General features: G+C 45.5%; 1 protein-coding gene across 1 annotated transcript in view; it reads right to left on the reverse strand.

The window, feature by feature from the left end:
• Window positions 1-3,203: 3,203 nt before the first annotated feature.
• Window positions 3,204-13,264, reverse strand: part of slc2a13a (solute carrier family 2 member 13a) — a gene marked incomplete at both ends in the record, with an annotated part of 285,172 nt that continues 275,111 nt past the window's right edge. The window contains 4 exons of the mRNA XM_084330466.1: window positions 3,204-3,430; window positions 6,430-6,582; window positions 7,868-7,995; window positions 8,228-8,353. Of these exons, the coding sequence (XP_084186592.1) occupies window positions 3,204-3,430; window positions 6,430-6,582; window positions 7,868-7,995; window positions 8,228-8,353 (634 nt within the window). The remainder of the gene's footprint in view (window positions 3,431-6,429; window positions 6,583-7,867; window positions 7,996-8,227; window positions 8,354-13,264) is intronic.

The following is a 13,264-nucleotide window of genomic DNA, read 5'->3' on the forward strand; positions in this document are numbered from 1 at the left end:
TGAAGAGTATTTCCTAGTATTAGGATAATTGACCTATATCAAACCCTGCCCTCGTTTCTTGATCCTCTGATCGGAAGTAACAGTTGTGATTGGAGGATCAAGAGAAGAGGGCGGGGTTTGTGATAAGTAAATTTCCTTTGGTACACCTACTTACAAATCTTTTTGAGTCTCTTGACTGTCATGCACCAAACCAACACTGATGTCTATGACGCTAGTAATAACACGTTCTGTAGGTGTATACCAGCCAAAGTGTCTAGGATGCAGATCAAATGGGCATTCTATCCGTTTAATTTCTGGGATCTGAAAAGGTTGTTTTACTTGGTTAACATTTGTTTTCAACTCACGGCTGTGAAAGACTGGTTACCCAAAAAGCACTAGAATAATCTGTTTGCTTATGAATGCTTTTGGGAGCATTAGCATAGGCGCCTAGTTTAATAAAATGGCAATGTGGTATGTGTGCTTTTGCCATGCGGGTCCTGTGTCATTATTGCCTAGTCCATCTGAATACGTAATGCAAACACCTCAAAAACCCATGAAAATCACATTTGCTACACATGTCATGCTAAGCTGAGCCATCAGCTTTTCCCCCCTAAATGTATTTATAACACATTGCTACTATGTTGTACGATTGTGCCTCTGAAGGAAAGCCTTCCTAATCAAATGACATAGGAGCCACATGGCAGAAAAAAAAGTATTGTCCTTTAATGAACACTTTTGCAACATGGCGAGCCATGATAATCCTACACATCACAGACAAGAGGCCATAAAAATAATATAGCCTAATAACACCATTCTACCAATTTTGTTTTGTTACACAACGGATTACACAACCCTAATTCTCAGTACTGTTATTCAGTTGTCCACTTTCATAGAGTTTGCTACATACAGTACAAATCTATGTGTATTTGACATAAGGTGTAACCTCACACAGATTTACTATTTTACAAAACAACATTGGAAAATTACAGTATACTCCATGACTTTTCAGAACACAAGAATCACGTGAATGATATGGTTTTGCAGTTTGTACATAAGGCTATGGAGGAAGACACACATACAATTATGTGAAATAACTATAATAAAAAAAGTGAATAGTCCAACACAGTTGAAATGGAAATCTCTATATATAAAAAGGTATGTAGACCTAAATAGCAGAACATGGTATAAAACACTATTGATTTCAGTGAATTGCACTCATATACCCTACTACTGTATCTACTGTGGCCAGCAAATGAGTGAAACATTTTTAAATTGTTCATACGTTTCATAGGAATCAACATCCTGATGTTTACAATGCAATGGAATAAAATAACATGTCTATGAACCAAAGTGGTAATATAGCTTTATGGAGAAAACGGAGACCAATTATTGTCAGAGAAGTAGATTACCGAAGAGTTTGGCAAACGTAAACAACGTGACATGTTGTGACCCAGACCGTCTGAAAAACATTCAAAATGCTGTTTTTACAAGCGGATATCAAATTGAACTGAGCCTAAAATAGCAGAAGACCGCAGCAATTAGTTATTGTTTGAGAAGTTGATATATGGTAGCGAGAAGAAATCTGAGAAACACCAACAAGCATTTTACTTTGTGCCGCTATGGTGATTAATGGAACACCAGTCTCATATCGACATCCACTGACACAGATTTGCCAAACTCTAATTTAATTTACAACTCTGGTGTCGCCAAGTTGGACAACAACAAAAGCTAAACAACTATGAGATTAATAAAATTACATTTGCTTTGCAGTGTAGTTGAGGATATGCACAGGGATACAGATTACACCCACCTATTTTGGCATTTAGAGTATACTCACCCATCAGCCCAATTACAATTTAGAGACAGATTGGATCAGCAGTATACCCACCTCAACTACCACCACAAGTATCCCCAGCTATCAGAATAATACCATTGAAATATATAAGTTGGGGGAATCATACGGAGAGTACCCACTTATTAGCTTAGTTACCCATGAAATACATCTGGTAGGAGGGTGGGGTCACATTGCTGTCTGTATACTCTACCCACCTCTTCAACTACCACTACACGACTGCATTAGTGTGATGCTACAACCTTATAAACTACAGCAAACTGAGATGTGTTCATATAGAAAGGCATAATGGTACTGTGTATCAACAATATATTACAACAGTTATCAACAAACAAATGTCTGTTTCAGTGAACATACAGGTCTAGTTTCCCCCTAGACTAATACAATAATACATGTCAATGGAGGAGAACAAATGTATTTAGTCTAGGACTGGGCCTACAGTATGGTGTAGCCCACTGCAGTCCCATATTGTGGGGTGTCAGATTCACTTATGTGGCGTGTTTTAAATGATCATGTTTTGGGGGAAAAGGCAATGTTTCACCTCCCTTTATAAAATTCAAACAACTGAGAATTCGGGGGTAAAATAAAACAGAGCCCACTCCATATCAGGTTCAGCGTTCATCTCCACACACGGCCAAAAGCATTGGCCATAGCCACACACAGCAGCCATTTTGCTCTTACAGTATGTCGCGCTTGGGTCGAAATTCCTTTCCACCCTGTTCCCACCTTGGACACGAGCAAAATGTCCACTGTGCGAATAATGGTAAATTGGTAGTCGTTTGGAATTGTTACGATAATCCACTTCCTGAATTGTCCTTTTTCATTATGATGTCGTCTGATTTCAACTGACTGAACGGAGAAAACATGACACTGTGATAAAGAACCAGCTCAAAGCATGTTTCTCTTGTATTGAGGCTTACAGGATCAGATTTACTTGAGGATTTTTCATTTAATCTCACTGCACACCGGCAGGTGATGTTTGATTGTTTCAGTAAATTCCACGTCATGATAATTTCAAGAAATAATCAACTACAATAACTAAAAAAACAAAAATTAAATATATATATGTATAACAAGAAACAGTTTCACTTGTTTGCAATTAAATGTCTTGAAACATCATCAAACAAGTGAAATTGTCTAATTATCTGCCACTGTCGTAAGACAATTTGACTTCAGATACCCCAAACTGAGCTTTGGAAATGTAAGTCTGAATACAAGGTAAAAATGCCTGTTAAGCTCACCCCCCCTGCCCCCCACCACACCAGTGTACAGACTTTCCCTCCCAGACCTCAGTGTTCAACGTGTGTCCCCCCCCCCCCCCAGAAAAACGAAGAGAGAAGCAAAAGCGCTACCGATAAAAAACCAAAAACCTCTACTCCACGTCGGACGCGTCGTTGTCCGACAGGTGATAGTTTGACCCTTTGACCCGGATGTACTCCACCTGGCGTCCCTCGTCGGACTCGGTGGCGCCGCACGAGCAGAGCTTGGTGTCGAACAGCGCCTCGATCTCCTCCAGGCGCCGACCCTTGGTCTCCGGCAGGCAGCCGTAGGTGAAGAGGCAGCCCAGCAGGGCCAGGCCGGAGTAGAGGAAGAACGCTCCTGGAAGACACCCCGGCAGCACGTCAGTACAGGGGACAACATCTGTATATATATACAATATATCTGTGTTCGCACACCGGGAACACGTGCACTGCTGTCTGCCGCTCATGTGGGGCGCTGGTTGGTGTTTGGGTCGTCTGCTGTTGGTTGGTATGGTTCTACCGATCCTCAATTGTCTTTATTTTCTTTAAATCTTTTGTGTAAATTTTTTTTAAATTTTGTTATTCATGTAGCCCGGGGGATATTCAACTTGGCGTGGAATTGGGGAGCAGGGTTGAGGGGTGGGGTGCTTACTGGAGTGTAGAAATATGATTTCATGTAAGTAAATATTTTTTATGAAATTAAGAAATTATTATTTGATGAAATGCATCTACTGCATCTATTGTAGCTGCACCCCTTTTTAATAATGAAGTAAAAAAATATATTATAAAAAAAAAAATATATATATATGTATATATAAATGGTAAATGGCTGCATTTATATAGCGCTTTTATCCAAAGTGCTTTACAATTTGTTCCTCACATTTCCCATTCACTCACACATTCACACACCGACAGCAGAGGCGACCATGCAAGGTGCCAACCTGCTTATCAGGAGCAATTAGGGGTTAAGTGTCTTGCTCAAGGACACTTCGACACGCTGCCCGGGAGGAGCGGGAATCAAAGCGGGAACCTCCGGATTACCAGACGACTGCTCTACCTCCTGAGCCACTGTCACCACATATCCTACTCTTACTAGTTACACTGCTGGCCAGTAGTAATCATACTGTCTCCATTTATATAATACAACTTTCTCATTTAATTTCAAACCTTTATTTAAACTATAAAAGGCAACGGAGGTTTCCCTAATTTACAGTCACGTCGAGTGTATACATATACATTTATATATATATAAAAATTATAATAAAAAGGCATATAAAATCACACAGAATATAAAATCACAACGATAAGACAAGTAAGGGTAACAATCAACATGTACAACTTCATTGACAAAGGTTGGAGATCAAGGTTTTAAACTCTGCAACAGAGGGGAGAATATCAAGCTACCTCTTAACCTGTGCCCCCAAAAGTGGCCATTTCAGTTTTAGTTTTTGAGGACTGCATACTTTTGCAAACCAAAACAACATACTTTATACTTATAGCACATGCATGAGCCTGGTCTCTTTTGAAAGATGACTTTCTGAAGTTTCTGATTCCAGAAAGAAAATTCACTTTTAGTGCTAATGAAATAGAGTAACATAGGTCTGAACTTGAGTTGTAGAAAAACCTCTTACTCAAGTCTTTCTGTAGTAGTTAGTAGTCCAGAGGTAGGATTTCCCCAGAAGGTGGTATGGCTTAAAAAAACTCCTGAGATCCATAGCCTGAATATCCGGAGCTCTTATCGCTCCAGGGATATTGTGCTTCAGGCGTTTTGCCCTATTGTAGAGGCACGCACGGGAGTGGCGTGGTCACGTGCAGATGGGTGCATGTGTTTAGTTTCCACGGGCACAGTAGGTGCTGGAGATTATGATATCTCAGTAGGCAGAGCGAGACGCTCAGCCAGTATTCATATAACTAGGGTTATAGGATAACCTTACGTTCATTCCACCCCATAACCTTCATACTAGCAGTCTGTACCAAACGAACAAGCTTAGATCTTAACTGTACAGAGAGATTGCCGTACCCCGCTCACATCCCATAATAACCAAGTACGCTCTCTAATACAGCCTGGTAGAATAAAAACATGTCCTCACTAAAAAATGAATACCCAGAATGTAGTGTGACTCACATAATGTATAAGCCTCCCATTGGTTGACTATTTCAGTTGGAACTGAAAGAGTTTCCTGTAGTAGTGGCATGAAAACACAGCAGATAGCCACCATACTGCATATTGCAATGAATGTGTACAAAATGTAAATAGATTCTTGTATATTCCTGTAAAGTGATCCATCTGTAAAATCCCCAGATATTCCCAGACTTCCCTAAAGAATTTATCAAGTCAAGTGATCCTTTACTGGGCGACAGTGGGTCGGGAGGTAAAGCAGTCGTCTGGTAATCCGGAGGTTCCCGGTTCGATTCCCGCTCCTCCTGGTCAGTGTGTCAAAGTATCCTTGAGCGAGACACTTAACCCCTAATTTCTCCCGATGAGCAGGTCGGCACCTTGGCATGGTCGCCTCTGCCGTCGGTGTGTGAATGTGTGAGTGAATGGGTGAATGTGAGGAACAGAATTGTAAAGCGCTTTGAATAAAAGTGCTATATAAATTTACCATTTAATCCCCTTGGGGGAAATTCAGGAATGAATACACCCCTGAAAACGCCACAATATTCTAGATATACCATGGCAGGTAGGTATAGTTATGTCTGACAATAAGCTGGCTGAATACACGCCTGAAGGCCTACTGTACTATAGTCGGTGAGGTACTGTACCATAGTAGGTGAGGTACTGTACCATAGTAGGTGAGGTACTGTACCATAGTAGGTGAGGTACTGGGCCATAGTAGGTGAGGTACTGTACCATAGTAGGTGAGGTACTGTACCGTAGTAGGTGAGGTACTGTACCGTAGTAGGTGAGGTACTGTACCGTAGTAGGTGAGGTACTGTACCATAGTAGGTGAGGTACTGTACCGTAGTAGGTGAGGTACTGTACCGTAGTAGGTGAGGTACTGTACCGTAGTAGGTGAGGTACTGTACCGTAGTAGGTGAGGTACTGTACCATAGTAGGTGAGGTACTGTACCATAGTAGGTGAGGTACTGTACCATAGTAGGTGAGGTACTGTACCATAGTAGGTGAGGTACTGTACCATAGTAGGTGAGGTACTGTACCATAGTAGGTGAGGTACTGTACCATAGTAGGTGAGGTACTGTACCATAGTAGGTGAGGTACTGTACCATAGTAGGTGAGGTACTGTACCATAGTAGGTGAGGTACTGTACCATAGTAGGTGAGGTACTGTACCATAGTAGGTGAGGTACTGTACCATAGTAGGTGAGGTACTGTACCATAGTAGGTGAGGTACTGTACCATAGTAGGTGAGGTACTGGGCCAAGTGGAGGAAGGTGAGAGACATCAGCACGTTGAAGGTCCAGTTGACTCCGGCCGCGCAGGCGTTCCCCGTACTTCTGGCCCACAGGGGGTAGATCTCTGAGTTGATGGTCCAAGGCATGGGACCCATACCTGACAGACAGACAGACAGACAAGACAGACAGACAGACAGACAGACAGACAGACAGACAGACAGACAGACAGACAGACAGACAGACAGACAGAAAGACAGACAGACAGACAGACAGACAGACAGACAGACAGACAGACAGACAGACAGACAGACAGACAGACAGACAGACAGACAGACAGACAGACAGACAGACAGACAGACAGACAGACAGACAGACAGACAGACAGACAGACAGACAGACAGACAGACAGACAGACAGACAGACAGACAGACAGAAAGAAAGAAAGAAAGAAAGACATATATATATATAGATAAATAGGCAGGCAGACAGACAGACAGACAGACAGAGACATGTACTGTAACTGTGATAATTAAAGGCTATACAAATGGTTCTTGACTTGATTAGATACCAATAGATATATGTAACGCAGCTGATATCGTCACCTGTTTTTGTTAAACTTTCGAACCCGGGTCGGCCGCACCACGGGCGACATCACAGACCGCTACACCGAGAGGTGAATTCACTCTTGGTAACGTGTCTATGTGTCTTTTTAAGGGGAGTGAGTTTGACTTGCAGTACCGCTACTCGCCACAGTCACACATCACGCTTGGAGTCCATCGTGACTGCGCCTCGCGGTGCCATCTGTTACATACATACTGTAGATACAGTAGGTAGGATCATGGACAGATAAATAATTGTAATACTAAAAACGCCCCGTTGGCTCATTTATTAGACATTGTAACTAGGGATGTCCGATATTATCGGCCGACCGATATTATCGGCCGATATCGGCAGTAAAATGTGATATCGGAAAATATCGGTATCGGTAAAAAAAATTAAAATAACAATATTTTAATTTATTTTTTATTTATTTAACCTTTATTTACCCAGGCAAGCAAGTAAGAACCAATTCTTATTTTATTTATTGTCAAAAGTATGCATGTTGGTTTAATTCAACAACAAGAGATATGTAATGTTAGTTTTTCCTTTTTTAATGATCATATTTTGCACAGATAATGCTTACATTTAGAAAGCCTTTTGAATGCATCCAGTGAAATGATTAGTTACCTGAAATTATTCAGTTTTTTTGGCGGGAAACCCTGCATATATCGGTATCGGTTGATATCGGTATCGGTATCGGAAATTAAGAGTTGGACAATATCGGAATATCGGTATCGGTAAAAAAGCCAATATCGAGCATCCCTAATCGTAACGAGACCGGATGGGACGAAGCGTTAAGAGACAGAGGGCCAGAGACACGTGTTCCAGTGAGGCAGCGTCACCTGGAGCGAAGGCAGCCAGGTAGCACAGCAGTCCCAGCAGGACCAGCCAGGAGTAGGAGGTGGGACAGTGGTTGTAGGCCCAGTAGGTCTGCTGCTCTCTCCCCCCCTGCTGGCTGGAGTTGGAACACCTGCAGGATAGGGGGGGGGGGGGGGTCCCATCCAAAAATTAACTGTATTCCTGTGTTTTCAATCACTATAGAAATAATTCTCTCTCACACACACACACACACACACACACACACACACACACACACACACACACACACACACACACACACACACACACACACACACACACACACACACACACACACACACACACACACACACACACACACGTACACACACACAGTGACTCACCTGCCCCAGGCGGCCCGCTCCGCGGAGGCAGCATCGACGGGGACACAGGAGGAGGCGGAGAGCGCCGAGCCGTTATCTCGGTAGCAGAAGCCACACCCAGGGTCCAGCATGCACGGCTCACACAGCCTGAGGGGTCACCAGGGTCAACACTCAGTGTGGTCATTACACCCATATAATACGCCAGTGGTTCTCAAACCTTTCCCTGTCAAGGATCCCAAAATTGATACGTAATAATAGGCCACGGATCGGCAATTGATACGATTTTGTCTCGGGGACACTGCTCCCCTTAGGTGTGACTTATTGAGTCTATAATTCTGTCTGTACGGGGAGATAACAGAGGAGAGAGTGGTTCTCATACATTCTCTCCGTTGTGATCACTTCTAGTAGATACAATATTACTCAAATTAAAACGTCCCACTTAGCCGGCGACTCCCTGGAACCCTCTGAAGGAAGGACCCCTGGGGGGCCCCGGGACCCACATTGAGAAGCCCTGTTGTACTGTACATGGTTTCTGTAGCTGAGGGGTACAATTCCCTGACTGTATTGTTAGATATGATATTTAATACCACTACCTCATGTACTTTAACTTCTGGCCACCCAGTACAAGATATAAGTATGATGAACACTTTCCCACCTGATGAAACGAACCAACACAAATGGACCAAATCGAATATTTAATACAGCAAAGGGTGTACACAATATTCACTTAATTACATTTATGATTTGAAATGTTAAGTATGCACTTTTATGGCAAATGAGTATTCGTAGGTAAATCAACATTGAATGTCCAATCTCTGGTTGCGCAGGGAGTAAGTATACAACCTGGAATATTTAGGAAACGATAGCGATAGTACTTAAATAATTATAGCTGGATACACTAAGGGGGGGGGGGGTCCCGCTGGTTGTAAGACAGTAGGAGGGGGGGGTTAGAGAAGTCGCTGGCGGTATCCCATCTGGCCGACGGTGTCTTGGGAGAATCCAAAGTCTTAGACCCAGTGCCCACAGAACCTCGGGCCGCAGACGAACACAGCTGGACCCTCTGTGGAACGGTATCTGCCGGTCCACAACGGAGAGACGTGGTGCGACCTCACGTGTAGAGCGCCGCCTCACCTGTAGTCCTCTCCGGGGGGTAATTCCAACACTCGACAGTGTTGGCCTTTATCCATGGAATAATCAAAGCACATAAAGCATAATCCAAGAGCCGTGGAAGGCTCGCCGTCGTCGGGTAGAGTAATCCAATATACAGGTCCAGTCGCTCTTGACCCGGAGCTCCTCGGATGCAATCACCACTAGGGGTCTGACCAGCCTGGATAAGCGTCCAGATAACGTCAGGAACGATGGGGGTACTGATAACTGTAGGACTCGAACCGAACGATGCACCATACATAAATAGACTATTATTAGCTTAATAGAATACGTCCAACTCGACGGTATGGTGCCAAACTATGACCATTCAACTATTAATCTACACGATATCTCAATGCCTATTCTGGGCCAAGTAGGCCCTACTACACCGCACGTGCTTCGTGGGGAGGCTTTTGCGTCTGTCACTCTGTTGGAGGATAAAGAACTGGACTAAAAGAAAGTTCTACTTTACGAGCGTCATATATATATGCGCTATGAACAAATAGTACCACACGTATTTCGCCCGGCATATTACTGCGCGGAACCGGGGGCTGCCTCGACATGTTAGGCGGCACGATTGAACTTGAACCTAGGGGTATGGCAACCTGGCGCCAGGTTCTAGTCCAATGGTAGAATGAAACTATTATGGGCTGTTTAGTAGAAACGGGGATATTCAATGCATATTGTACAAGGAATATACAGGGGATATCAAACGATATACAAATACAATTAAATATATATATATAAATAAATATACATATTCGGTTTAATCTGATCCTTCACAACAGCCGCCCCCTAATTAGTCCCACCTAATTAGCTAAGCAGAGACAGATTAACCGCACTGTCTTCCACTCAAGGTCCGCTGTAAGGTCAGTCAACTCACAAAGTCATAGGGTCATGGTCATCATCGATAGTATCTGGGAGTCGGGGCAGTTCTATGAGCCTCGCCACGGGCCGTGTGTAGGTGCGCCCTTGGACGAGTACTTCAGCTGCTCGGACCTTGCCATCGGCACCGGTGATTACTTTGCTTACGCGGCCAGCCGGCCACATAGCTCTGGGGAGTGACTGGTCAACTATCATGACGACTGTTCCTTCTGTCAAATTGTCTCTCTCTTTTACCCACTTCTGGCGGGTCTGTAGAGACGGTAGGTAGTGAAGTAGGAAGCTGCTCCAAAACTTGTCAGCTAGTACTTGGCTGTACCTCCACATTCTTCGGCCGTTCGCTTCTTCGGGCCTGTACATTGTCTGGGGTAGCGCGGGGTCCAGCCGCCCCATTAGGAGTGTGTTGGGGGTGACTGGGTCGACATCTGCTACATCACTGGAGACGTAACCGAGGGGTTTGGAGTTCAATACTCCCTCGATCTCTGTGAGGACTGTCATTAGGACTTCCTTTGCCACAGTCTGGGCTCCGAGTACGGCATACAGGGCTGTCTTTATAGAACGTACTTCTCTTTCTTGTAATATCCAATAACGACGTCTGATCTCCGCGAAGACTCTCTCTGCTCCTGCGTGGTGCACATCCTCGTCGTATTTCTTTATGATCAGCTCTGTGACCTTGTGTCGGCTGTTCAAGACGATCGGGTGCTTAATGTCATCTGGTAGATCGGGGGCTCTCCGCAGGCGACCACCCACTCTGATGAGATTATGTGCGTCACTCTCTGGTGCCAGGTGAATCAGTCTGCTGTCTGATGGGACGGGGTTTCCTCCCTGTAGACAGTCTAGCTCATCGGGGAACGAGTCTCTCTGGGCTCGTTGTAGTAGAAGAAGTTCTGCTTCTTCGTAGTCAGCTGCTGACATGTCAGTGGTGGACTGAATCTCTGGGTGGTGCCGCAGGAATGTCCTTTGTTGCGCACTCTCTAGGGTAATGCAGTCATCTATGTTCGGGTCTGTGGAGGCGACAGTGCTCAGTCCACAGAACATAGGCTTCTTGTTCTCAGCCTCCTCTCTACTTGCTTCCCTCGGGGTGGGCGTAGGCCAATCTCCTTCCGGGAGCTGGAGGAATGCTGGTCCGTCACTGTAGATGTTGTGACGGGTTAGGTCATCCAGGGACATTCCCCGGGTGATGACGTCAGCTGGGTTGTGTTTGGTATCCACATATCTCCAGCTTGCTTCTTCTGTTAGTTCCTGAATCTCGGTGACTCTGACTCCCACGAAGACTTTGTATCTGCACGAATCAGACTTAATCCATGTGAGTACTGTCGTGGAATCTGACCACAAGATTGTTCTATGCACCGGAATGGTGAGTTCACGTTGGATTAACGTGGCTAGATGCGCTCCTGCGAGGGCTGCGCAGAGCTCTAGACGTGGGATAGATTGTTGCTTACGTGGGGCTATCCTTGAGCGGGCCAGTATGAAAGCAGTGTGTATCTCTCCTCCCATCTCTTGGGCACGCAAATAAGCAACCGATCCGTAGGCTACTTCGGAGGCATCGCTGAAGACGTGTAGCTCAATCTCGCATGTCTCTGGCCTCACTGTGGATGGGAAGTAGCTGCGGCGTATGTTGACACCTGGGAGTGAGCGGAGTTCCGTCTCCCACTCTCTCCATGTTGAGGCAAGGTGTGCGGGTATTGGGTCGTCCCAGCCCTGGTCCTTGTCCCATAGTGCTCGTACAATCATCTTTGCCCTGGTGGTGTAAGGTAGAATACATCCCAGTGGGTCATATTGTCTGGCGAGTGTTCTGTACACACTCCGTCTGGTGGTCGGTATCGCCGCCGACCTTCCTTGCTCTGGAGCCAAGGGTTTGTGTCTATAGTGGAGCGAGTCTGTTTTGAAGCGCCAGACTAATCCTAGTGTCATTTCTTGGGCTTCTCCTGGGATTGTCGCCATCCAGGTCTCGCTGCTGGCAGCCTTGTCTGCGGAGGAGAGGCTGCGCAATACGTGCGGGTCACTGCTGGCCCACTGCCTGAGATCAAAGCCTCCTTTGATTAGGGAGGCGCGTAACTTGATTAGGAGAGCCTCGGCTTCTTCTTGAGTCGAGACGCTTTGTAGACAGTTGTCTACGTAGAAACTGTTCTTCACACTGTGTTGGACCTCTTCATCTGCTGCTGGGTCCTCTGTGACGTGTTTCTGTAGTGCAAATGTAGCACAGCACGGGCTGCATGTGGTTCCGAAGGGGAGTACTTCCCACTGGTAGATGGATGGGTTCTCATCTCCGATCTTCTCTCTCCATAGGAACTGTAGCAGAGGCTTGTCCTCCTCTACTAGTCTCACTTGCAAGAACATCCCTTTGATATCCCCGCTTATAGCCACCTTGTCCTGGCGGAAGCGCAGTAGCACGCCTAGTAGGGAGGGGCCGAGTGTGGGGCCGGGCAAGAGCTCTTTATTCAGATTTTGGGATCCGATCTGGTAGCTGCAGTTAAACACAATGCGATCCTTGCCATTGTGATGGACCTTGTGATGCGGCACGTACCATGATTCGGTCGTCTGATTGGCCTCTTTAATGTCAATCTTTGTTACGTGTCCCGCTGTGATTAGCTTCTCAATCTCAGCTCGGTACACACTCTGTTGAGCGGGGTCTTTGGCTAGGCGCCGCTCTGTGTTCAGTAGATAGCGCTCCGTGGCGTCTTTCTTTGCGTGAAAGGGGGGCATTCCCTCTCTCCTCAGGAGTGGAGTTGCGTATCTCATCACTCCGCCGACTGTGACTCTCTTTGTCCCCTGCTCGAGTAGGTGGATGGCGTAAATGTCTTCTTTAGAGCGAATGTCTTTCTTTTCGTTCTTAAAGGGCATTGTCTCTAGGGTCCATAGCCTCTCGACATGCTGCAGGAGAGTGGTGTCTTCTTCTGTCGTTCGGGAGTGGAAGCAGCTAGTGGCTGCGGTTCGGTTGAGAGATTTAGCGAGGGGGCCTTGTAATGTCCATCCTAAGCGGGTCTCGACGGCTGCAGGACAGCCTCGGGGACCGGTATGGACCCGGTC

The sequence above is a fragment of the Notolepis coatsorum genome (assembly GCF_963971535.1).
Source record: "Notolepis coatsorum genome assembly, chromosome: 15".
Taxonomy (NCBI): domain Eukaryota; kingdom Metazoa; phylum Chordata; class Actinopteri; order Aulopiformes; family Paralepididae; genus Notolepis; species Notolepis coatsorum.